The sequence below is a fragment of the Podarcis gaigeae genome (assembly GCF_964106915.1).
Source record: "Podarcis gaigeae genome assembly, chromosome: 3".
Lineage (NCBI taxonomy): Eukaryota > Metazoa > Chordata > Lepidosauria > Squamata > Lacertidae > Podarcis > Podarcis gaigeae.
The window spans coordinates 46,478,217-46,504,653 of NC_139680.1; the positions used below are offsets into that span (position 1 = coordinate 46,478,217).

Genomic DNA, 26,437 nt, shown 5'->3' on the forward strand with positions numbered 1-26,437 from the left:
TCTGTCTTCTGGGGATATCGATACTGTGGCAAGTAAGTTGGCCTTTTTGTCTGAGGGAGGGAGAAGCCCGTTCAAATGGTGAGCGTGGGAAGTGTGACCGCGCGCAATCAGAGTTATCAATTTCTGTCCATTCTGTTTAGGCTTCTTAGTTAAATCATGTGTTTGTTACAGCCACCCGAAGGAGCCCCGACTTGAAAGTGTAGCTTTTCAGTCATCTTATAAATGCATCCCTGAGGCTGCAGCTCTTGCGGCTTGAAGGCAGATTTCATTAAAACAGCCCAGCTGCCTCTTTGTGCCAGATCGGATTCTTCAAGCGATCACTTGTGAAGCCCCGGCTTCGGAGAGGGGCGCTTTTCTCCCCCTTCCCCCTTCCTTCCTCCTCTTCACCCCCCCTCCGCCCCCCGCGTTTCTTTTTCTGGTCCTTCTGCGTAGGCCCTTAAAAGTTGAAGTTTCATTCATGTGTTGTTGGGGTCTCTCGCTCTCCACTAAATCAGGCTCATTCGAGCCCCAGTGGAAAAAGCTCCGCCAAAGCGCAGGATTGAATGGTTCCTCGTATCGAAAGGTTAAAAGGGAACAAGATCAAAACAGCCCAGGCTCACAATAGTTACATTAAATGCGTCCTAGGCTAGCACATGTGCGTGCACACATCTCCAGGCTCGGCCTTTGAATTGGAGGGGGGAGGGGAGGGGAGAAGGGAGCAGCAGCAGCAGTGCCTGTGTGCGTCCATCCGTACTGGGCTGTATTACAGCTTCTTCACACCTTAAGCCCATGGTATGGGTGCTATGTCCATGTATTTTAGGATCAAGGGGTAAAAGCGGCGGGGCAAGGGGCGTGGGAGAGTGGGGAGGTCGCACGATCCTATGCAGGTTCGAATGGGCGCTAGTCCTACGGAGTTCAGCGGGGCTTAGTCGCCAAGCAAGTAGACACAGAATTTCATACATTTTCCCCTAAGAGGCATGTGTCAGCTGCAAAGTTTTCATTTCTATGCATTAGTGGAAGGAAAGGGCTGTGAGAAGGGGGGAAGGGTTGAGGGGGCAGCCTGCCTCAATATGGAAGACTTTTTAAGATGGTAAGATCTAACTGGATCAATTAATCTGTGTGTTGCTTAGGAAATTGCACTGCCTGAACCCAAGTGGATTGCTGTTTTTGTTTTCTGTTAGTCCAGAAGTACAATTAACGTTTTCATGGCATGTATCTGTGATCAGCAGATGAATCGATAAAGCTTAACAAACTCATTTTCGGTGTCCTGTTGGGATGGTTGACAAGTGAGCAGGGGAACCGTGCTGGATCCCAATCTGTTCGTGGGTGCCTAAGCCACCACAAAATCTTCCTCGAAATGTCTCGAGTGTTTTCTGATTGTTTGTTTGTTTGGTTGGTTGGTTTAAATCATTTTGTATCCTGTGTCTTCCTTCTCCCTGCAAGAGAAATTTAGGGTTTGCTGTGAGTGATTCAGTGTTTGCCCACTTAACCAATGGGAGATTTCACAACCCCAGCTGACAACAGGAGCCTGAAATCCACACAAGGTCCACCTCTGGAACTGCTTTGATTTTGATCCTGCGCTCCCGGTAGGATCAGCCCCTGGAGCCCACCTTTGAACGGGACCTTCTACGCGCGCAGACACACACACACCATTCGACGTCGTCCCCATCTTTCTGTATATATCCTTTTTTCCCCTCCTATGGAGAATATTCTCAGGGAGCTATACTGGAATGAAGGAGATATCAAGGAGGCCTGTCAGTTCAAAGCTTTTTAAGGTTTGTTTGAAAATCCTCTTCCCGTCAAAGTAAGCAGCCCTAGTATTTGAACAGCTGCTTTGAACAGTGATGGGCGGGAAGGAGAAGAAGGACTGAGCTGAATGAAGAAAGAAAGAAAGAAAGAAAGAAAGAGGGGGGAAAGGGAGAGAGAGAGAGAGAAACCCATTGCAGCGTCTCTGCCCAAGACATCGCCTCACCTTCAACCTGCTTTTCTGTGGGCAGAGAAAAGGAAATAAAGGCTCCGGGGACCTCTAATCCATCCAGGGTCAGCGCAGAGACAAAAGGGACAGGCACATGAATGTCTCTTTCACACTCCCAGCGCGTGGACCCAAACCGCTTCCAAGGACCCGCTCGGCCCGTTCCGAACTGAACGACGTAGTCTCCGGTTCTTGAAACCGCCCCCTCCCCGCCTGCCCGCCGCCCGCGCTCTGTGCTCCCTCGGCTGCTGCGCCCTCCCCCGCCCTGCAGTCAGACAACCGAAGCTCCTTTGCTGCTTCCAGCGGCGGCGGCGGCAGCGGCTTCTTCCTCCGCGGACACAGAGAGAGGGAGGGAAGGGAGGGAGAGGGAGAAGCGAGCGAAGGATGCTTATAAGAAACAATATTCATGACCGGGATAAGCCGAATGATGGAGACGAGGAGGCGGGACTTCTGCTTCTGGCGCCTCCCGAATTTCACCCACTTGCGCTCTGAGCACTTCCCCGCTGGGGAAATTCATAGAAGATGTTGATTTCGTCGGTGTACTGTAGGGTGGGGGGAGGCAGGAAGGGGCTAAGAGGGGATAACGATGCATGAAGGAAAAGGAAACTAACCTTTTTCTTCGCCCGCCCCCTTTTTTTAGGGCAACATACTCTTGTTTTACTTACTTATTTTTACCATTCCGTGTTAAGCTGCTCTTTCTAACGTGTGTATGTGTGTGTGGCACGCCGTGGCCTCGTCCAAGGATTTGCAGTAGCTGTGCTGTTCCAGGAGGGGGGGAAAAAGTTAAGCCTGACAATTTAGTGGTCCTGTCCTGGGACGAAAACAGGATCCTGTTGCCCGGGCATCCCAGCTTGCCCGGCTTCCTAACAGCAACAGCTGCCTCTTTGCTTCCAACACAGACAAATGTGCACACGCACGCACACGACTGACTTCCCTCCTCCTCAGCAGGAAGAGAAGGACTAATTTCACGTGGCTAGTTAAAGTGTTGACCGGGAATAGGGGGGGGGGAGGGGTGCCGCTGGCCGCTTTCCACTAATGCCAGGGGTGGGTTGGCCTGTTGGGAGATCTCTCTATTCAAGTAGACTGTCAGAGAACTCGGTGGGAGATGCGCCTAATAAGAGGCCATGGAAGGAGAAACTCACCCCCCCACACACACACCTTCTTGGCTTTCGACCCGCACTCCTGAAAGAAATCCTTGCAAACACCAGGCAGAACTGAGAAGAGTGCTTCCCTATTCCAAAACTCCTTTAATTGTGCAAACACACTTTGCTTGTTTCCACTGACTTTCAGTGGTTCAAGACTGCACATCGTGTTCGCTTAAAAGAACTTCAGTATGGTGTTTGGGAGGGACACTAGCCCAATTGCATTGTTCTTGTATGTTGTTCACAGCGTCCAGCTGCTTTGGGCTGGTGAGAAACAATACATAAGTGTTAACAAAGTAAACTGGGACGAGCTGGGGGAGGTGGAGAACTTCGGGGTATTCTGTTAACTCCCCCCCCCCCCAAACTATACGGTCAAATTCTACCGCAGCTCCGAACTATTGCTCCTGAAACAGCAAGGAGCGTTAAGGTAGCATAAAAGGCTATGGCATAAGCTTTCCTGTGCTAGATTCCACTTCATCAGATGCATAGAGTACAACCCTAAATTGTCAGGCAGCTATACACACACTGGAGTGGGGCGAGATGTGCCTCCCGATCCAGGATGATGTGCACCCCTTACAACATGGGTAGGCAAACTAAGGCCCGGGGGGCAGATCCGGTCCAATCGCCTTCTAAATCCGGCCCGCGGACGGTCCGGGAATCAGCATGAGTAGAATGAGTAGAATCAACATGAGTAGTATTTAAAATGCACCTCTGGGTTATTTGTGGGGCCTGCCTGGTGTTACATGAGTAGAATGTGTGCTTTTATTTAAAATGCATCTCTGGGTTATTTGTGGGGCATAGGAATTCGTTCATCCCCCCCCCCAAAAAAAAATAGTCCGCCCCCCCACAAGGTCTGAGGGACAGTGGACTGGCCCCCTGCTGAAAAAGTTTGCTCACTCCTGCAACAAGCTAACCCCTTGAGTTATTTATGTACGTTGACTTGTATAAGGTGACTTACCTAAGACATACATAAATTGAAGGAGACTTGCTTCCAAATTCAGGAACGTGGTAGTCAGTTATGATCCTGTGCACACTTCCTCGAAAGTGTGAGACGTTCCACAGTGGAACAGACTCTCAGGAGAGGTGGCGGACTCTCCTTCCTTGAATGTTTTTAATCAAAGGATGGATAGCCATCCCGTCATTTATGTTCAAGTTGAGATTATTGCATTAAAGGAGGTTGGACTAGATGACACTTGGGACCCCTTCCCACTCTACAATTATATGATTCAATGTTGCATTGACACAAAGTGTGACTGACTGGCTTCCAAGTGAACTGGCAGCTAGTTGGTCTGAAAGTACTGGAGCCTTCCTACAACCCTTGCTGTGTCCAGAACCTCTCTCTTCCTGTCCGTGTGTTTCCTGTTTGTGGAACCTCTCGCTTGCGTGTGCAGACGCCTCTCTCGCGCAGAGAAATGTTTCCAGCCAAATAGCCATTAACCCTAGGATAATGAATCATGAAAAGAAAAACCTTCTGAGAAAAGCTAGTGATGCTAGTAAATCTCCTCCCCTTCCTGCCCTGGTGTGGTATTTCGGGTAAGATCATTTGGAGTGTACATTGTGTCCATTCTCTGACCTGGTTGAGTTTGGTCGTAGGACAACAAAGCTCTGGCTTCTCAAATTGGGGCTCTAACTCTTGGAGGTCCAGCGAAGTCTGATGCCAAGTGCCCCTTATTTTAAGGCGAAACCCAGCGTAGTCACAGAACACCACGGATGGTTCTGTCGTTGCTAAACATTCCGGCCCCTTAGACCTCAGCTCAGAAGCAGCAGCACAGCTTTAGCAAAATGCTTTTGCAAATGTTGGCAAGGATGTTATTTACTCTTAAGAGAACCACACTGGAGGATGGGCCAATCAGCATCACGATGCATCTAAAGTTGTGGGGCGACACATGGGCTTAAGACCTACATCGATGGACTTATGGGATTTTGTTTTGTTTCCATAAATGTGCTTAACTGGGGAGGGGGCGGTAGCGGGGGCGGTGTCCCCCATTCCCTCTCGCCTTTTCGTAAGCTCCTGCCCGAACAACAGAAAGAAAGAAAGGAAAAAGAAAAGTTGCAGGTCTGTAAACATACTGGTGATCCCCAGGGGAGTGAGAGCCTCGGCGATTCTGCGAACAATAGCAGTTGGCTTTGCCTCCGCGATTTGCAAAGTGTTAAGCCTTGAAATTCTTAGCGAATCCTAGTTTTGTTCTCAGGCAGCACCTGCTTCTGGGACAGTTTGGGGACTTGACAGAGCTTCTCTCCCGAAGCAGCAGCAGCAGCAGCAACAACATACAGCCCTCCCCTCCTCGCCCCTTTCTCCATGCAGTCATCTTTCTTTTCCAGCCATTGTGGAGAAGGGAGCAGCAGGTTTATCTCGGATTACTGGGTGCAAACACAAGGAGAAGCGCAAGCGGGGGGGGGGGGGAGAGAGAGAGAGAGAGAGAGAGACACGTTTGGGAGAGAAGAGATATTGAAAGCTTGAAGCCCCTTCACTGGCTGCAATTCTATAAATGCACTTCTTTAGGACCAGATCCCACTGACACCAGTGGGGCTTACTGTAAACATGTAAACATGCGCGTATGGAGGAAGCGAGGCCGTCCCTCTCCTTCTGATGATGTAGACTGAGTAACTGGAAAGCAAGAGTCCCTGCGAAGTTGGCAGGCTGATATTTACAAGAAGTACTTGTTTAATATATAAAGTTGCCCTTTCCTGATAAACAGCATCTGGGAAATGTTGGGAGTCGGTCTACGGACGTGACGAAGCGGTGCGTGCCTGTGTGTGTGTGGATGCACCCAGTCTGCCTGTCAGCCAAGTCAAGAAAGGCATTGGACGGGAGTTTACAGGGGAGGCTCCCGCAACGAAGCCTGTGATTCTGGCAGGGCGTGATTCGGCCGATCCCGTCCAGTCTGCCGCTTGCCGCTTCCTTCAAAGAATACCTTCCACTGAAAGGACGAGTCCTCCTTTGTAGCCTGGCAGACGGGGGCGGAGTGAGGGGGAAGGGAGGGCGCGGGTTGGGATGCGGAACGAAAGAGCGAAGCCGTCCTGCGCCTGAAAAGAACCCAACCAAGTTTCGGAAACAATGCGAGCAACAGGAGAGCAGCCCCACCAGTAGCCAGCCTTAACCACGGCGCGCCTAGGGTCAGTTTGTGACCTACTTGCTTTTCCAGTAAACATAGACAAAGGTGGTTTTCCTATGTGTCTTCTTCTTGCTGTAGTTGTTTTGGCTGTTTTACAGAGGAGGTGAGCATCCTCGAGTCTCACACACAGCCCCCGTTATCCGGACTCAGCCCATGCGGCTACAAGCAGAGGAGCTACACTTTTCATCATCATCATCATCATGATTATTCCCTTTCTTCCGTGTGTGTGTTTGTGTCTCTTCCCCGCCCCCGCCGCCACTTCTTTTCTGTTCCTTCCCCCTTCCTTCCTTCCTTCTCTCTCTCCCTGCTCCGAGTTTGATTACAAAGCGAGCGAGAGGGAGGCTGTGCGGGGGGCGTGGTGTCAGCGCCAGGGCCGGGGCCAATGGGAGGCTCCCCCTGCGCCGGTTGCTAGAGGTCTCCACGTAAATCAAAGCGCAGGGAGCCAATGGGGGCCGGAGGGAGGGAGGAGCGGGGACGCGTGCCTTTGCAGTGGGCTCTGCCAAGCGGACTTGCGGGGGAAGCGAGCGACGAGAGGAGCCCGAGGCGAAAAAGTAGCTGTCAAATGCGCGTCTCCTTTAAGCGGAGCCCTCAGTCCGGCTCGGAGAGTCATGGCGACCACAGCGTCTAACCACTACAGCCTGCTCACCTCCAGCTCGCCCATGGTGCACGCCGAGCCGCCGGGGAGCATGCAGCCGGGCGCCGGCTACAGGGACGCCCAGGCGCTGGTGCAGGCGGACTACGCGCTGCAGAGCAACGGGCACCCGCTCAGCCACGCTCACCAGTGGATCACGGCGCTGTCCCACGGCGGCGGCGGAGGGGGAGGCGGCGGAGGAGGAGGAGGCGGCGGCGGCGGCGGAGGGGACTCGCCCTGGTCCACCAGCCCGCTGGGCCAGCAGGACATCAAGCCCTCGGTGGTGCAGGCCAGCGGCCGGGGGGACGAGCTGCAGCAGCAGCATCACCAGCAGCAGCAGCAGCAGCAGCAAGGCAGACCGCCGCACCTGGTGCACCACGCCGGGAGCCACCACGCCGCCGTGGCCGCGGCCGTGGCGTGGAGGACTGGCGGCGCGGCTCACCTGCCGCCCGGCATGGCCGCGTCCAACGGCGGCGGCCAGGGCGGGCTCCTGTACTCGCAGCCGCCGGGCTTCACGGTCAACGGCATGCTGGGCTCCGGGCAGCCGGGCATGCACCACCACGGCCTGCGGGACGCCCACGAGGAGCCGCAGCAGCAGCAGCAGCCCCCTCACCACCCCGACCACCTCCCCCAGCAGCAGCCACAGCAGCAGCACCCGCACGGGCAGCAGCAGCAGCAGCAGCACCACCACCCGCACCACCACCACGAGGCGCACTCGGACGAGGACACGCCGACCTCGGACGACCTGGAGCAGTTCGCCAAGCAGTTCAAGCAGCGGCGGATCAAACTGGGATTTACCCAAGCGGACGTGGGCTTGGCCTTGGGCACGCTCTACGGCAACGTCTTCTCGCAGACGACGATCTGCAGGTTCGAGGCCCTGCAGCTGAGCTTCAAGAACATGTGCAAGTTGAAGCCTTTGTTGAACAAGTGGCTGGAGGAGGCGGACTCGTCGTCGGGCAGCCCCACCAGCATAGACAAGATCGCGGCGCAGGGGCGCAAGCGGAAAAAGCGCACCTCCATCGAGGTGAGCGTCAAGGGCGCCCTCGAGAGCCATTTCCTCAAGTGCCCCAAGCCTTCCGCCCAGGAGATCACCTCGCTGGCGGACAGCCTCCAGCTCGAGAAAGAGGTGGTCCGCGTGTGGTTTTGTAACAGGAGACAGAAAGAGAAACGCATGACTCCCCCGGGAGGGACTCTGCCGGGAGCCGAGGACGTGTATGGGGCCAGCAGGGACACGCCGCCGCCACACCACGGGGTACAGACTCCTGTGCAGTGAACTCCGCCGTCGGCGGGGGAGGAGGAGCAGGGGGGAACTGGGGGGGCCGAGCCTGGCCCCTTCCCTCGAACCCCTTACTCCTCCAACTCTTTCGATTGTTTTCTCCCTATTCCCCTTTAAAAAAAAAGCAGACAAAACAAAAAAAGGAAGGAAGGCGAATGCACTGAACTATCCTTGAAACGGTAGCAAAGTGTGTAATGAATGGTGTGTTTCTGATCTTTACAGGCGAGTAACCAGGCAATGAAGTGCAGTGAGTATATGGATGTGTGTGTCAGAGAAGCGAGTGCATGTTGGCCCCTTCCACCTCTCCCCCGCTCTCTCTTTCTCTCTCTCTCTCTCTCTCTTCCTTGCATCCAGGCGCAGGCAGATAAGAGAGACGCCCCATTGCAAATGTCAAGGCGCTGCACAAAACCTTCCCCCCTCTGGGTATAGGCGAAAGCCGGCCGGCCTTTTGTAGCCCGTTAAATACTTCGTGGGGTCTTCGCCAAAGGCGCCTAGAAGGAAAGCAGGGAAGATGATGCTTCGATGCTCTGCAGCGCGCTTTAGGTTGGGTTGCTTTGGCTGGGGGTGGGGGGCGCGGATACAAAGGCAAATGTGGTAGGCAGGTGTCATTAGAAGGGTTATGCCGTTCTTGTAAAGAGAGAGAGAGAGAGAGAGAGAGAGTAAACCGTCTGAATTTGCACTGCAAGGAAACAGAAGTTTACAGATCTCTCCCTTTCCTGCCTCTGTCTGGAGGCGACTTGCATTTTGCTCTCTGTGTGTATGTGTTTGCTGGCCAGCGGTGGGACAATGTAAAGAAATCCGTGTAAGCCTTTGCCTTTCCTCTTTGTGTTGTTGGACGCGAAGTTTTGGAGTCAGCCTTCGGCGGAGGTCATGTTTAATTTGCTTTTTCTGCCATCCTTAACCTCCGGAGTGGGGGAAGCTGGGCTCTCCTTAGGGTTAAGTAGATCTTGAGGGGAAGCGTTAAGAAAAGGACAGAGACGAGAAGGAGGTGGGGGAAGAAACAACTGCCACTTCCCACACAGAGAAATGTGGCTGTGGATATGTATTTTTTCCCCAGATGCAAGGCAAGGTAGGTGTTTGTGTGAATGAGTGAGTGAAACGGAGAAGGGGGCAGGATTGGGGGAAGGGACGTGAAGAATTAGAAACTCGCAGAAATAAGATTATAAGTGTGTGTGTGTGTGAGAGAGAGGGGGGGACCCATTCATGCTTTTCCAGCAGAAAGTGGCACTTTGAAAGAAACTAACAAGTTTTTTTGGGGGGGGGGGGTGGAGTGTCAGATGGGAGAAAGAGAAAGAAAGAGAGACTAATGCTTAGCTTCACAGATGCTGTACAGAAAGTTCTCTGTATGACTTGTCCATCGCTGCCCCTGCCCTATGCTGACATCTGCTCTTAAATTTGGAATGGGGTGGGGGTAGAAATTCAGCTCAAGAACATTCATTCTGATCCTTAAGATCGTCACTTGGAAGTAAGTTCCACTGATCTAAGCAAAGGTGCTCAAGGTTGCAGCTCTGGGCTGTGATCTTGAGATGCATCATTTCCATTTGGGAGAAAATAACACTCAGTTCCAGAGTGACACCCACTTTAGGTGGGATTTGCTTTCACATCATGTGCTGAAAAAAATCAGGATTTAATGTAAGCGGACTAAGAACTGCAGTCCCATTCATCTCAATGGGAGGTTTCCAACTTACTTCAGCAAAGATGTATGAAGTACGCTCTGGACAAGAGAGTGGGGAAATTTTAAGCAATGATTAAACCCATTGAAATCAGTGAGGTTAAGACTAAGAAGGTAGCCAGGATTTCCCCCATTGTAATCAATGGGACTTATTTCCAAGTAAATGTTTCTATGGGGATTGCTTTAAAAACCCAAGTACTGTACTTGGTTTTCAGTGGTCAGTATGTGGGAGTTGTGGCCACATGCAGCTGGGTGAATTTCTCTTTAAGGTTTATTCTCACATTTTAGATCCATCCCACGTCCTTTCTGGAGACTTCAGCATAACATGTGGCATGAAAAGGACCGGTTTAACTTTGTCGGCCTTTTCTCTTTTCTCCAAAGGGAGCCAAATGAAGGGAAAACAAAGCAACCAAAATGCCATTTTTCAATTTGTCTTTTTCCTGTCCCCTTTGTGTTAGTCATTTAATAGCTGCGTTTTGCTTGGTAGAAAATGGTTAACTTTCCAAAAAGCAAAAGGCTCTAGAGAGGGAAGACAGGAAGGGGAAGTTGAAATTGTATATTATATTCTATATTGGGGCAAAGGGGGAGGGGGTAACCCATGAAACTGTGAGAGTGACATATTCATATTTTGAAACATCTACTCAGCACAAAAAGGGGGTGGTCTGTATAACTTTTTAAAAAATAATATTTACAAAGTTTGCCTAGTGGAGTGTTTGAGAATTCTGAGGCCAATGAAATATTCTCTCAGAGAAACTTGCAGATAAACATTGGAGGAAGTAGGTGGGATTTAATAATACTATATTCTTCAACTGTTTTTCTAAGCGCCAGTGTCTGGCATCAGATTTTTTTTTCCTCCCCACTTCCCCTTGAGAAGACAAATACAGCTTTCTGAGAAGCCTATTCATTGGGCCTTTATTCTATTTTTGCAACAGTGTTTTCCCCCTTTAAAAAACTATATGGACACTGGTTTCTCTTTAATGGTATTGAGCTGCTGTTGATTATTGTATGGGGACAAACTTCTTTAAAAATATTCAGGTTGGGGCAGTGGAAGTGGCAAAATGGGGGGGCAGTGACACTTATTAATATCTGGGTAAGGTCAAAAGAAGGCGTTTGGGGGAAGCAGATCCTCTAAACCTTAAAATTTTAAAACAAAGTTACCACACAAACCTTACCACTCTGTATATATGTTTAATATTTGTCCTTTGAAATGCAGAAATAGTTTAAATGTTTTCTTTGTCTATTTTTCTTTTTTCTTTTTTTTTAATGCTACCCAGGGAAATATTTTCATATCATTTTTAAGTGGGCTGCCTCAATGTATATTTATTTCTTTTAAAGCAAACAGGTTCTGGAAACTGTTTTTTCTGTAGCTTTAAATGAGTAGGTGAACAAACAAACAAAATCTATATGGGATGTAATTTTTTTTTTGGTTCAGTCTCTTTAAAGAAATACTTTGTTTTTTGGTACATTTGGATGTGCTTGTGGGGAAAAATAAAAGCGCAGAGATCCTTATATATTTATGTTAAAGTAATATTTTATTATCTACATAAAACAGAAATACACAAGACCTTTATAGTTTGTTCGAGTTATTGGCATATCTTTTATTTCCCTTTTTTAAAAAAAAAGAAAAAGAAATAGTACTGAGAGTGGCGACATAGTTCTTTGGAAATGGGAAATATGTGGGAAGAAATAGAATCTAGCCTTTCTATTGCCTTGCATTCTCTGTCCTTCCTTCTTACTCCGTGACATTTTGGAATAAAATGTATGCCTAATCTATTGACAGATTTCGCTGGTATAATTCTGGCAGCTGGTAGAGTGCAGGAGGAATGTGGGCCGGGAAGGAACACTGTTAGGTAGGCACAATTGTCTTTCCAAGGTTAGGCCTTTAATGCTGGAAGCCACCGCAGTGTGTATATTTTGATGCTCTGGGAACCAGTTTCTCTTGGAACGCGTGTGCGAAGAAATATATAGCTGGTTGGAGGCTACACAAAATCTAAGCATCTACATGTTCTCATTGTCAATCGCTGGGCTGGGGTTTTCGATGTAGCGTGTGTCGCTTTGGGCTGCGATCATAAGCTCTTACACTTACTTGGCAGTAAAAAGTTTCATTCAAACCACCAAGACTATATTGAGTTGAAGGGCAAACCACTTTCTCTAGAGTAAGCTCGTTGATTTCCCATTGCAGTCCATGGGATTCACTGCAGCACTATCGCCACGGTGGATGGATAACTGCAGCCCAACGCCTAAGTGTTTTGTTTTTAAAGGAACAGGGCATTGTTACTATTTTTAATCAAACTCTTTTAACGCTAAACATGCGGTTGTTTATCTTGGACTTCCTTAGTCAGTCTTGCTTAGCCATGTGCATTTTGTCTCCTTCCAAATCAAAGTTTTGTCAGGTAGATTGCCAGTTCTTCTTTAGACATTTGAAAGGCTTCCGTGGGCTATGCGACGCTTTCGTTCTTTCAAGTAACAAATAAATTATTCTTTGGAGTAATTTCTACGCTGCAGTGTAGATTCTACAATAGAGATGCAGCCAGATCCCCAACTGAGGAACAGCTCAGCTGAAGTGCTATAATCTAACTGGACCCGCGGCCCTAAAGGTTGTCTCTTGGAGGTGAGTTCCTTTGAAATCAATGGAACTTTACCCTCAGGAAAGTGAATACAGGAACTGGAAGTTTAGTTCCAATGGAACCTGGACTTTCCAACTAAGCAATGCATAGACTGGATAGATTGCACGCCAGCTCAAATCAAATTGCTTTCGCCCAAGCTGGGTGTGGTTCAGATTGCTAAAGTGTGTGCACACGAACAACATTATAGGGGGCGGCTATAATCCCGCTATACATTTCTGTGGAGCTTCGGTTTAGGTCCTTGTGGACATGACTAGGTTACTGGGTGCTATCCCCGTCAAGACCCCATTTCCTGGGAATGGCATCTTCAGCGTTAGCATGTTTTGGATACTAACACCTTCTTGCCTAGTTTCTTGCGTTTTTAGAAGAAAACTCCACCAACGCCACAGCCACTCCGCCCTAAGTCTTCCCACCACCGCATTTCCCCTTTTAACGATAGTTTCCAGGCTTATTAGATTTAATCATCTTTTCTAACTCCTAGTCAATATTACACGCGTCCCAAACAGATTCAGCTAAATGATCTTATCAATAGTCTGGAAACGAAGTGACAGAAAGAAGGAGTGTTCTGTGACCGCAGATATGCTGATGGGTAAAATGTTTAAGCTGGGTATAGATTGAATGTCCCTTGGTCAATAGCTCGCTGAATTGTCTGTATTTTTTTTTAATAGTGGAGGGGGGGTTGTTTGAGGAGTGGAAAGCTGGGCAGCATCTGCCCTCTGCAGGACATTTCAATGGTCTTGGAAATGGAATCTCGCGCCACCCGAGTTTGTGTTGCGTTTGGAGTGGTGGTGGGATCACGTGCGCGACGCTCGGTTGGGCCAGGTGTGATTTTTAGTTGAGCGCCTGGCTTTCATATCTGAAAGGATCAGTTTGGAAAGAAGCCTTTCCCTTCCTCCCCCGCTAAAGAATTTGAGCTTCCTGCCTATATTGATAGAACTGCTGGGTGATGGTTACAGCGTTGGGACAGAGAGAAACTACTTTGGGAGAGGAGCTCACCCAGGGCGCTTCAACCAAGGATTTAGCATTAGGGATATTGAGGGGCATATCTTTAATCGAGGAAGAGGAAACTGGTCAGGTACCGTCGAGGTTCCCTTTCACCGTCACCTTGTATTAACTGTCAACAAGGGAAGTCCTGTTGTTACTTTCTGCTTTTGTGCTCCCCCCTCCCCTCTTAAAAGACTGTCACCAAGGTTTTGTGGAAAGAGGAGCTGGTGTCCCAATAATAGCAATAAATACCAGGAGAGCGGTGGGAAGTATTGGGTGTTAGTCAAGGTGTGAGCGACGCTTCTGAACAGCTTCTGAGCGTCTCTAGACAATAGCAAAATAAGGGCATGGCCTCATCTCTTGCAGGAATTGACAGAGATGCGAGGATGTTAGATCTGGTATCAAACTGTGGACGAGAAGGCCCAGTGCTTGGGATTGAAATCCTAATTTCAAAAGTGGCTTGAGAGAGAGGAAGAGAGTTTATCTGAATAAAGAGAGAGGCATGGGGAAGTTGCAGTGATAACAATCTTTTCTACAAACAATAATAGTTGGAAATCGATTCATTCTTCGACGGAGCTTCAGTTTGGCTTCAATGCCTTGCCTAATAAGGAGGTACTAGGAATAGAGGCGAACAGGAGATGTATTTATATTTTGCTTTCTTTTCTTTTGGATAGCAGAAAAGAGGGGATGTTTTCCCAGTGTTTCTTTTATTCTAGTGTTTTTAGTTGTTCAAAGGAGAAACTTTTCCGTCAGGATGGTCTTTCTTTCTTTTCTTTTCTTTCCTTCTTTCCTTCCTTCTTTCCTTCTTTCTTTCTCTAAGTTCCACGGTTGATGTTTACATTTTCTGGGCCATGTGATAAATGCATATGTAAACGTTGCTGATTTTATTTTTTTTAAGAAAGAGGTTTTTTTCCACGAGGCCTTTGTATGGAGGCAGCCTGTTTCTGACTACTGACCACCTCGATCCACAAACTAATTAAGCCAATTTGCTTGCTTGTCATTCTATGCGGATTTCAGCTTCCTTGCCGTCAAAAATACTCCCACTTCATTTGCTTGCGATCCGGAGTCGAAAGCAACGCGGGCGCTTACTGCTGCCTGCCTCCTGCCCCCTCTCCCATTTGCTGGTTCTGACTTACCTATAAATCCTGGAAGGCAAGAAAATTGGCAATAATTTGGCACAACTTGAGAATAATAATAATAATACCAACAAAAAAGCTCACCGTTTCTAAACTTCCTAGCCTGACTTGAATTTTTCAGCTAAATCCTATTGGATTTGCTCTGACCTCTCTGAATACAAGAGAACAGAAAGGCCGTCTCACAGACAAATAGAAACCCGCCTCTTTTCTTAAACTTCATTCAGTGTCTTTCAATACAATTCCCCACCCCGCTCGGATCTTAGACTTGCTTCTTTGGAAGTACGACCCACAGAGCTCCAGGATTTTACTTCCTGGTAGGTATGCAGCCTTTTACCCACCTGGTAAAAGTAGAAAGGTTACGCAGTATAGATACGGATCCTGAAACTGGGAAAGATTGCAGGAAGTGAACGAGGGGATTTTGGAGCGAGGGTGTAACTTTCACTTGTCAAATGTGGCAGACACCAAAGCGTTAACGAAAGTGATAACTGAGAGTTAGCAGGTGTGTATGCTACATTATGTGTACCATACAACAGTAAGTTAACTGCATATTACTGGAGAAAACAACTTCCTTGTAAAATATCCTTTATGAATGCAGAATTTTATATTTTTATTTTAAAGTTTTAAACAGGATACTGTAATTATGTCTCAAGCGATGACAAATCACCCAGGCAAGGAGAATGCCATGGCATTTCAGTATAAAGGCTGCAGTCAAATCCATATTTTTCTGGATATAAGCCCCATTGAGCTCAATAGGTCCTACTTCGTGTGAAGCGCCCTGAGAAGTTGGATGAAGGGCGGTATATAAATCTAATAATTAAATAAAAAATAAACCCTTAGGATTGCACTGAAATGAACATAATTTGCAATTAAATGCAGGCTTGAGGAAGATAGAAGCTTCTCATTCCTGGGCAGGTAACAATGGCCGCATTTTAGTTTGTTTCTCAATCCCTAGATTGTGTTCGAATTTTTAAGACTACACTCCTTACCTGAGTGTAAGCCCCATTGAACGCAGTAGGGCTTTACTTCTAGGGAAAATGCATAGTATCGGGCAGAAATACTACAATCACATGCAAATTCTATGAAATTCAGGTTTAAGATGCAGGATTTAAAATCCCATGAATGAAATAAATCTCACTGAACTCAGTAGGAGTCATTTACAAATAAACATGCGTAGGATCGTTCTGCAAAGCAAATTTTTTATTGGAAACAAAGTTCTGTGGTGAGAGTTGATACAGTTGAGAGAATAATATGCTTCAGACAGAATTAAGCAGCTGGATCAAACGCCAGCAGAATAGCACTCGGCTGCTTGTGAACCAGCTTGAAGGTCGAATACAAACACACACACACACACACACACACACACACACACACACACGTGTGCAGATGTTTATGTTTAAAAACCCACAATCACCCTGTCTGTAGCACACTTTTAAAAAAATACTTTAGCTTGACAGCTTATTCTTTATATGATTTTTAAAAATATGCTTGATACTTAAGTATCAAGGGAACCGTTAAAAAATTAAATTCCTATTAATGTAACTGGCGATTCAACCCACTTTTTCAGGGAAAGTCCCATTACAGTAAACAGGGTTTGGATCGAAGCCACAGCTGGAAAAGAAAGGGTTTTTTAAATCAATGGAATTTCTGTCTAATTTAGAACTGGAATATTAGTGTAAATAACATTAAAGTCTATTGGCCGTTTAGTTGTTATGTTACATTCCAGCTCAGTGCTGGCTCGGCCACAAATCAGCAAACGATGGTGATTTCCATACACTCTGGGTATCTTAGAACGATAAAGGTCGGTTTGCAACAGCTTCTTTTGCTTATATTGGCATCCTTGCAGGATTCACCTATCCTTACGGAATTCCTAGGTCTTTCAGAATGGTTATATTTTATCATCTGACACCCTGTTCTCCACTTGCAATGGGGGAGGGGGAGCAACAACAAACCATTGAATTGCAAAGGGAATTTCTTTCAGCAAATGCGTGTCTAATATCTGGAGTTTTAGCTAGCTTCATATGGTGCCACATTTGAGTAATGTCTTTTGCCAAAGCGAAAAGCTGAAGTATAAAACCATAGGGAGAAATAAGTGAGCAAAGAAATTATGTTTTAAAAAAAGAAAAGAAAAGCGGAATAGCTGAAAGGATCGTGAAGGAGATCTCTAAAGGGGACCTCTTAAAATGTCATGGCCTCCTTTCTTTCTCCCGCGTGGGAATAGTTTTTGAACACTGTCTCTAAACTAGTTCCTCATCGTAGGCCAACTAGCAGTTCTGAACAGGGAAGACATTGTTGAGCTCCCAACGAGTTTATTAATGGCATCGCCAATAAACAAAACACCTCTGCTCTTGTGTATGAGACCACCATAGGCACCTTAATGTCTCTAGTTAGTAGTACCAAGCAAATATCTTTCGAATTTAACTTGAATGTCAGTCAATGAAGACTAGACGAGTGGAAATGGGTCTTTCAAAAATACTTTCAGAACACTTTTCTGCAAAGCTGTTAAAACTGACGCCTGGACCCATAAACTTATTGGGAAGTAAAATTATTAACGTAATAAATGGGGGATTTGGAATTCTAATATGGGATTTGGAATTCTACTAGAAAGCGACTCTCGTGGATTTTTACGGACATGACTGCTAAGTAAATACTCTTTAAATTGCTACTCCTCTGAATCCATTTTTGGGTGGTAGACATCCAAATACTTTGCATTGACTGCTGGATTTAGCAGGATACCAGCAAGATCTCGCTGGGTGAATACAGAGGACCAACTTAAAAATCACGCCATGTTTTAATTAATGCGTTTTGGGCCACTGGTCCTTACTGTCGAGTAGGTATGCTTAGGATAGCAGTCTTGAGCGCCAAGAATGTGCACGATAACCGTGGTGTCGTCCTTATCACTGCTTTTGCGCCAACCCCGAGGAACTGGCTAGATCTAAAACTGCACTGAATCATGCGAAGGAGAGTGGGGGGCGCCCACTGGTTGCCAGGATCTAGGACCAAGGGAGAAACAAGTGTAGGCATCGCTGGGCTTTTGTGGCCGGAAAGAAATTGTCTCCTAAATTCCCAATGCAACGTCCGCCTGCCAGTGCCTCGACGGTCGAGTCTGGTCTTGTTGCCAGTTTACTGCGAAGCCAGTCCCATGTTATTTAGTGGCACTTACTCCCCAGAAAGTGTGCACCCGATTGCAGATCTTTCTTTTATCCCCCTCGCGCCCCTGCCAAGAGAACAGACCCATTCTGGCTCAGCCTCTCCCCACCCTCCAGGCTTGGTTTCCAAGTCTAGCCGGCCCAAGGAACTTCTAAGCGAAAGTTTTCGGCAGCCCGTCTCATTCATTAATTGCCCGTCCTTGCTCGCTTCATTCATGGCTCCTCCAGGCATTCATTGCCAAGTCCACGGAGGCACCAGCTCCTTGGTCAGTAGGGGAGACGCACAAACAAGGATGGTGCTATTTATTTCCCTCCGCCTGTGGATTTCGAAGACATTCAAGCAGGCACAATCATTAAACTAATTTGTATTTGATTGTTTGGGCGGACGAGGGTGAGTTTTATTACACTAAAGCATTCAAGCACGCACGCACCGCTGATTAGCAGTATACATTAAATAAAGTTGTTTGTACACATTGTCTTACCACATATAGGCAGCCTTATTATTCTAATTACTCTAATTAGGGCATTGCAATGGTTTCGATTTGATTTGAGGAGGCATGGATTCGTGCTAGTCCTTTTGGAAAAAAGGAAACCGCTCTCTGTGAGCAGGTTCTCTCACTGCTTCCATTTACGCCTTCAAAATGCATCACATTATGGGCCAAATTCATAAAGAACCTTAGGAGACATCAGAATACAGTAGAATGTTTAAGGATACGGAGTCTAGTCTCAAGAGAGATAGTATGTGCGTGTCCCATCCCTCTGCATTATTATTATTATTATTATTATTATTATTATTATTATTATTATTATTATTTCAACCAACCTCCAGACCAACAATCTGCAGCTTCTCCTACCTGCTCCCCTCCCCAAGGTCTCTCCTCTCCTTTCAGCTATTGTAACGCTCACTTTAGAAAGTGAGTATATATATTTCTGGAAATCTGTTTCATAAGCTTGAAATGAATGTGATTATTATCTGATATCAGTTCATCAAACGTGTTACATCTATAGGGGACTTATAATTAAATTCTTAATCCTGTTTGAGACTTCTCCCTGCCCATGCCTCTCCCCCCCACCCAAAAAAAAAGCCAACAGCCGAGTCTGGGAAAGAGATTTTACATTATTTAAAATATTCCTTCTTTCCCTGTTTTTCTTTTTTAAACGAGCAGCATTGAAAAATGTCTTTGCGGAAGAGGCATGAATTTGTTGTCTAACTAACCAGCCGAATACAGGGTTCTCTTCAAACAGGACTGTTGCGAAGCTTATACTTCTCATTCAGCAGAAACATTCTTTCCTTCTGTGTTTGTCTGTCTTTTTCCTGGGAAATCCGGCTGATTCTTACATCCACCTCCACCTTGGGGGAACTTGCCTGAAAGAAGCGCTTGCGGTTAGGCGAGTAAAAATGTTCTCCGTGGCCCGCTTGGGCTTCCAACAGTTCTTAAAACTGTGGATTTGCAACGATCTTGTACCCAAACTTTAGCTAACTCTCTGTCTCTTAATACATCGCCTCTCTACAGTGGAGCAAAGGGAGAGAGTTCCTGATTGACTTTTGCAGATCACCCAGTTGCTCATGTGTCTTACAAGCGCGCCCACCCCCTCACCATCCTTTCTTCCATCAGCTGGGAAGCCTAATGAAAAACTGACACCCCCCACTTTCGCTGATTGTACCTAAAGGTGAGGGATAAACGGCCGTGAGTGTGAGTGTGTGCGTGCCTGCGTGTGTTTAATGCACACCAGGAAAAACCCCCCGCCTAAGCTCCTTTGTGAGGCTTTGGCTGAGGAGGAGAAGGCGTGTGGAGGCGGCTGGAGCCTTGAGTTCTCTGAGAACTCCCTTTCAAGCTTGCTCGGGCCTGCTTTGGGTTTATTCTGCAGCTCTTGGTGGCTTTGAAAACCAGGTGGACCCTCCACGGTTTGAGAAGCTCAAGCCACATGCTCTCAGCTTCTGGTCCACCCCCACCCTCCCCATTCATCCCACCGGCCCCACAAAGAGAGGGAGCGGAGGGAGACAGAGGGGAGGGTTTGCGCTGAAAGGGATCCAGAGCCAGGAAAAAAGGAGTGGGGGGCGGGATGGCCTTGTAGAAGTCGCTGCAGCCCAGCCGAGGGGAAGAGGACGGCCAAGGCGAGGCCCCGGGTTGCAGGGAAGGGAGAATTCGGCTGGGGTGGCTTGCCCGTCTGGCGGCTACTTTCCAGAGGAGATCAAATATTCCTCCAGCAGAATCGCGAGCGGGAGAGCGCCTGGAAAGGACGAGGGCGGGAGGAAGGGGCGGGTGGGAGGCTTTGAGCCAGCCAAATGCCCCTCTCTGCCATAACCATTCTCTGCGTCCCTGGATTTATCCTTCCCTGGGGAGTTCATTGTACAACACAGCCCGCCTGCCCTTCTCGCATGAATCTGTTTTGTAACAAAGTCTCCCCAGCGAGTGTATTAGAGAATAAAGCTTCTCTTCCCTCCCCCCCACCACCCCGTCCCTGCCCTCTTTCTCCCCACCCCCCTCCCCATCCTTTTGATTCACGCCCCCCTCCCCTCTTTCCCTTCACTACAGCATCTGTTCTGGGAGCGCTCTTCTAGTCCTTAACTGCAGGGAAATAAAAGAGTGGAACTCGGGCGCCCCACAGCGGACACGAGCGTAACTTGCTGTAACAAACAGAGGCAGCGGCCGAGAGGGCGGGGGGAGAGAATATATGGATTTATATATATATATATATAAATCCAGGCGTCTAACCTCCCGCGCCTTGTCCAGTTCGGAAATAAACTTGCCGATTAGGGTATGTCGGTTTGAATAATCGCTTTTCAAGAGAAACCCGCTCATGTCTGAAGCCAGCCTGTAGCAGAAAGGTTAAAAGGAGAAGAAACATGAGGTGGTTTTAAAAAACAAGAAGGGGGGGAGGGGGAGAGCGTCTTCCTCCGGTCATCACCTCCTCTTGTTTATTTCTTGCTGCTCTCCACAGATCTGGAACAGATCAGGGATTTCTGTTGTTGTTTTAAGGCCATATGCATCCTCCATAGTTCACATTGCAGCGGGGCAGGATATTGGTTCAGTCCTTTGGTTTCATTTGAATTGCCTATAAATCTGGTATAATTTTAAAATACAGCCAGCAAGGTCAAAGGTTGTTTTTGTTTTGTTTTTAAGTCCAGATTCAAAATGCTTTCAGAGATGTAGTAGTTCTTAGCTTCTTTTTGTTTCCGACTTTGCATTCCCACACATTTGTAATTCAAAATCGTGACATTGGCTGGAAGGTATATTCGTTTTCAAAACAGATCTCTTCTGATTTTCATCCCTATAGCTTTCTGCAGTCGGTGTTAGAAGCTGGGCCAAAGTCTTCCAGTGGAAGCCTTCACAATGCAGTGGCTTTTCCTTCTTTCTTTCAAACTGGGTCTCATTTGTATCTAGAAATACTCTCAAATCTGAAAGCTCCCCACTCCCTTAACAACAAGAGAAAAACCTGTGCTGGATTGGATCAAGGGTTCAGCAAGGCAAGCATCCTCTTTGCAGCATGGACCAGACAGATACTTCCAGAAGTGCCATCCCCCCACCACCACCCCAAAACCTAAACTATTACTGTTGCTGGGTGCCTGCAAATGGTATTACTCAGAAGTATACTGGCTCTAAACAGGAATGTTCCCTTTAGTTATCCTAACTAATAGCTGTTGAAACTGTCGACAGTCTTATCCTGTATAGGAAAGCTGCCTAAGCCAGAGATCATCACTACATATTGCGGCAGCAGATTCCATAAGTTAATTATGCATTTGTTCAAGGTAGATATAGAAACTGTCTGCAGTTATTCAGTGGTGTGGGCAATGTTCCTCAACTCATATTCTGGATCACTTTTATACACTTTTTTTAAAAAAACTTAATATGTCCCAACATCGAGCCCTGCCACACATTGGTGGGCCGTGCAATGTATTTGTGCCTGCAACAGAAAACAATAATTTCCCCAGCAGCTGTTAAGGTTCCAATCCTACATGTGCTGACCATTTATTACAACAGGACTTGTTTTGAAATAATTTATTATAGACCGCTTAGAGTTTTCACCTACAATCAAGCAGCATATCGATTTTGTTAAATACAAAAATAATAATAAATAAATCAGAGTAAGGATAGATAAGATTGCACAGCACAGCTCTTTGTTTTATTCCTGCATGTGTCAATGACTCAAGAAAGCCTTCGTCAGCTGGGTTCTTTCCAGATGTTTTGGACCACAACTCCAATCAGCCCCTGCCAGCATGACTATGTTGGAAGTTGTAGTCTAAAACATTTGGAGGGAACCAGACTAGCTACTTTAAGAGGCAATATAGGAAAATGTGCAAAAGCCTTTATCAGTAATGTTCAGGCTTTCATGGGACCATTTTACACATCACCAAATGCCCATAGAGAAGTATAATTCAGATCCCATTTCTGAAGTATGATGCATGATCCTACGTGCCCTAAGAAGCCACAGCTGGCAGTCAGTTGTGCTTCAGCTTGTACACACAATGCCTGCATGCAGTCATTTCTACATGTGCTATGATTCACCTATCAGGGTTGTACAATTTCCTGTATGGATCCTGATTCCATGTAGGGATTTTGTAGTTTACTTAAATAATTTATATCCCATTTTTTAATGCTTAAGTTTATCCAAGGCAGCTATGTCTGAACCTGACAGCCGATATGCCCTACAAAAGCACAATGTACTCACAATGTAAGGCAGAAACATATACAGCAGATGTGTGTCCATTTCTAAAGAGAGCACACTTGCAGATAGCTTTTTTACAGGTAGTCAGACAGACCAACCCTTGAAATCATACATACATTAAGCACAGAAAGCTGTGCGGTGCAGGCAGGTGTGGGAATTCTCCTATGCCTTGTGCTACCTATTAGGCAGTTTGCCCCAATCTTCTAAACCAGCAGTGGGAGAAGTTACTATTCATCCAAGTTTGCATATCACATAGTGTGCATAGTACATAGGTGAGTTTGCTGTTCCGCTGTCTGCAGCGGGGTCAGGAAGAGTATTGGTGTTGGGTCATTCCACAATCAGTGTTCCTGATGCATGAATCGGAGCTCAAGCCAGTTTCCCAGCATGTGTTTCCCTTTCTTCTCAGCCTCTGCATACCTCCACAAAGCAGCTTCTGGTATTCTAGCCACCACAACCTCACTCACCTGCTCTGCAATGATAAAAAAGGTAAAGGGACCCCCAACCATTAAGTCCAGTCGCTGATGACTCTGGGGTTGCGGCGCTCATCTCGCTTTACAGGCCGAGGAAGCCAGCGTTTGTCCGCTTCCGCAAACAGTTTTTCCAGGTCATGTGGCCAGCATGACTAAGCCGCTTCTGGCGCAATGGAACTCTGACACCAGAGCAGTGCACAGAAACACTGTTCACCTTCCCGCCAGAGTGGTACCTATTAATCTACTTGCATTTTTGGCATGCTTTCAAACTGCTAGGTTGGCAGGAGCTGAGACCAAGCCACGGGAGCTCACCATGTCGCGGGGATTTGAACCGCCGACGTTTGATCTGCAAGCCCAAGGCTCAGTGGTTTAGACCACAGAGCCACCGGCATTTCTGCAATGATACCTGTCCACAAAGTTGATACCTGGGGATCAGCAGAAGCTGAAGTACTGCCTTGAAACAGTCAAGTCCCCAAAAAAGGAGCTGTGTGTGCCTGTCCCACAGTAGCTATTTCTATCATTTTACAGCTCCCAAAAATCCTGCCCTGATCCTCATCCAGCAAAAGAACTCTTGTAGTGACTTTCCAGTTGGTGTAGCTTAAAAAGAATATTGTAGCCTTTGAGATGTGTTGATGCTCCTTTGGCATATGAGACTGAGTTGTCGCCTTGATGTAGTATATGAACAGCAGCTGTCTAGGTTTCAACTTAAATAAGAATTTTCAAGTGGCATGTCCCTATGTTGATATTTATAGTCTAATCTATTTTTTAAATCCAAGTTTGCTCTCATTTCCATGATGAGGCATTTGCTGCACTGATATTCACTTATCTCGGATCGTGCATGCTTTGTTCCACTACTTCTTTTTCAAGGGATATTCTAATTCCGCCATCCTTGAAAATTGCTACAATCTCTATCAACATTCAGTACAGTTCAAATGAGAGCTGTAGTAATCAGAATCTAAGGCTGCAATCCTGAGCACACTTACTTTAAAGAAAACCCCACTAGACATACTGGAACTTTCTTCAGAGTAAATATGCCTAGGATTGCACAGCAAGCCTCCCAGATTCAACAAAGATCACAAATGGTTGCATCAGAAACAGCTCCAGGTTCTTGAAAAAGACTTCACACATAAATTGTGTGTCTGTGTCCTCCTATTTTCCTGTTCTCCATATCACTGATGATGACTTCACTGTGTTATGCAATCTGTTTTGGAAATACATTAAGAATGGAAGAGTTCACAGGATGAAAAGGTGGGGATGTTACCCAGATAATTTAGGATTCAGAATTGGTGTGAAACAGATTTTCTAAGCACAGAAACGCCCGTTTCAAGTTGTGATGCTTATCCTTCTTGTCTTGATAATCAGGAAGGAGCCCAGAAATGTTGACTTTGTTTTCAGGACTGGTGAAATGTAGCTCTCTTATCACCTGTGCTGTCTTCTTCATATGCGTATGAACACGCTCAGACACAAACTCGGGGCCAGGAGAAATCATTTTTTTGAAAAAACAGTGTTTAAGTCCGCCCTCTTGAAAAAAATGTTTTTTAAAAAATGTCTGTTATATCTGAGATACAGTACGACAGCAGTAGATTGGAACCCTACCCAGTTCACCAAATAGCGCACACTATGTGTATGTCTGTCTGCACTCTTCAAAGTAATGGGCACGTTCTTCACCTGTACCGTTTTTTTCTTTAGAGAATCTTTACGTAAACCATATATGGTCTAAGGAGAAGCAAGCCTTTTCTGACTTTAGCCATTTTCTCTGGGAAGTTCCCATTTTATCCCAGTAATGCACACATTATGCACATATTGGATGTTACTTATTCACATTCATCTAGCAGCTGCAGCATGATGGATAAGAGCATAAACTATAAGCAAAGATGCCTTCTGTTCAAGACACAGCTTCAGAGTTGTCTTAGGCGAATTGCTGTGACTCAGACTCAGCTCACCATCAGTAAAACAGAGGTGAAAATACTGGCCCGAGTATTATTATTTAAATAATTTATTTTTATTATTTTTATTTTTATTAATAAATTATATCCCGCTCTACATTTTTTTCAACACGGCTTACACACCACAATATATGTGTGAAGTACATTCAGCATTTTGGGTATAAGCATAGAAGTATAACACATGTGTGTATCAGTGTGCACACACACACACACACACACACACACACACACACACAAGTGTTTCCAATACAGACACATGCTCAAATCTACATGACTAAACATGCACCTAATTGCTGCTGTTCTTATACCATTCGTCCTAGGAATGGGCTCACGGATTTCAGAGGGATACTTTGGTGTAAGTGGTTTGATGATTGCGTACCTAGCCAGCCAGTATGTCTGTCTTTCTCTTGATGGGGTACACTGTTTTTGTTTTCTTTTTTTTAAAAAAAGCAACCTCTCACAAACATGCTCTTTGTTGGAAATCTTTGGCAGCATATGAAGGTTCAGAGGCAGCCTGTGTTTCTTCCTTCTTGTTACAGGAAGAAGACTGGGGAGATGCTCTCCCCCTCCCTTCAAACCACCCCCTGACAACGTTGCTTCAAAGCTGCCTTTAATTACGGAACAACTTGCTTGATAGTCGGATAGAAGAATGCGGCCTTCCCTTCACAAGGCATCCAAATTCCACATGCTCCCCTATCTATTCAACTAGCCCTAATGGGCTTTAGCTTTCTCATAATATTATTATTATTATTATTATCTCTGGGGTGGTTCTGGATTATGTGGGGTTTTTACTCACCATATCATGTCTTTATCTCTCTCTCTCTCTCTCTCTCTCTCTTTCATTGTTGTTGCTGCTGGTAGTGGTGGTGTACAGTTTTCTCCATGGAGTGAATCATTCCTGTTTAAGACACAGTAGGGGGAAATGCTGCTAATAAGCAGGATCGCTATCATTTCTGGCTCCTCTTTCCTAAAGCTCTTATAACAAGAACTTGGCAGGAATGCACTTTCAGCTAAAAACTATTAAACAGTTAAGCAGCCAACACCTAACGAAATCTTCCACAAAGAAGACAAACTACCAGCAGACATCTAAACAATTTTTAATACTTTAAATTAAAATACATTTCCTTGAACCATCACAAGTTGGTGACACCTAGAAAATACATGGGCTCCTCCAAATACCTCCCCCCCCCCGCCCCGAAGAATCCAATTGAATTATGTGGAGCCGCCCTAAAGTAATTGCTCAAAGGGCTATGACCCATTCAGTTCTCGAAGTGTTTCCTATGTTCACTGAGCTTATGTGTACAAATCACTTTTTCTTTTTTTGCCTGGTTGCTGCAGAAAGAGGCAAGGGCACATCTGCCACCATGTAGCTGCAAGCCTATTTCTCAAGCAATGTCAGTAGGCAAAGGTGATTCGCTAGAGGCTAACTGTGGCCGGCCTCTGAAGTTGGGGACAACTTTTTCGAGATAATAAATTTCCATGGAAATGTATGGTGTGCTCTGAAACTGCTCTGGATTAACCAGTATAAGTGTTCAAGGTGATGCCATCTGTCCTGAAGGAGGCATCGGAAAATGTGAAATGTATAATGGCCAAAAAGATGCTGACTCTTCTTCTTCTTTTTAATGGGACCCTCTTGAACTTCAGAAATTTGTCCAATAAAAAGATATCACCTTTC

At 46.4% G+C, this 26,437-nt stretch overlaps 1 protein-coding gene across 5 annotated transcripts; it reads left to right on the forward strand.

Moving 5' to 3' along the window:
• Positions 1–6,701: 6,701 nt before the first annotated feature.
• On the forward strand, positions 6,702–26,437 carry POU3F2 (POU class 3 homeobox 2). Of its 5 annotated transcripts, none has more exons than XR_014562255.1 (2): positions 6,702–11,638; positions 25,302–26,437. XR_014562255.1 is itself a non-coding variant. In XM_083731399.1 (2 exons), the coding sequence occupies exons 1-2, from the start codon at positions 6,818–6,820 to the stop codon at positions 25,374–25,376; spliced, it is 1,350 nt and encodes a 449-aa protein (XP_083587525.1). In that variant the 5' UTR covers positions 6,702–6,817; the 3' UTR covers positions 25,377–26,437. The 5 variants fall into 5 exon arrangements, 4 of the variants coding, with proteins under 4 accessions (XP_083587525.1, XP_083587526.1, XP_083587528.1 ...); XM_083731399.1 differs by having other exon boundaries at positions 6,702–8,092; XM_083731400.1 differs by having other exon boundaries at positions 6,702–7,864.

What these genes read in the sequence shown, in the direction of transcription:
- POU3F2 (XM_083731399.1), top strand. Translation starts at nt 6,818, where the DNA reads ATGGCGACCACAGCGTCTAACCACTACAGCCTGCTCACCTCCAGCTCG. An exon ending in CGCCGCCGCCACACCACGGG is followed by an intron (nt 8,093 to 25,301) that starts GTACAGACTCCT and finishes TTCTTGTTACAG; the next exon opens with GAAGAAGACTGGGGAGATGC.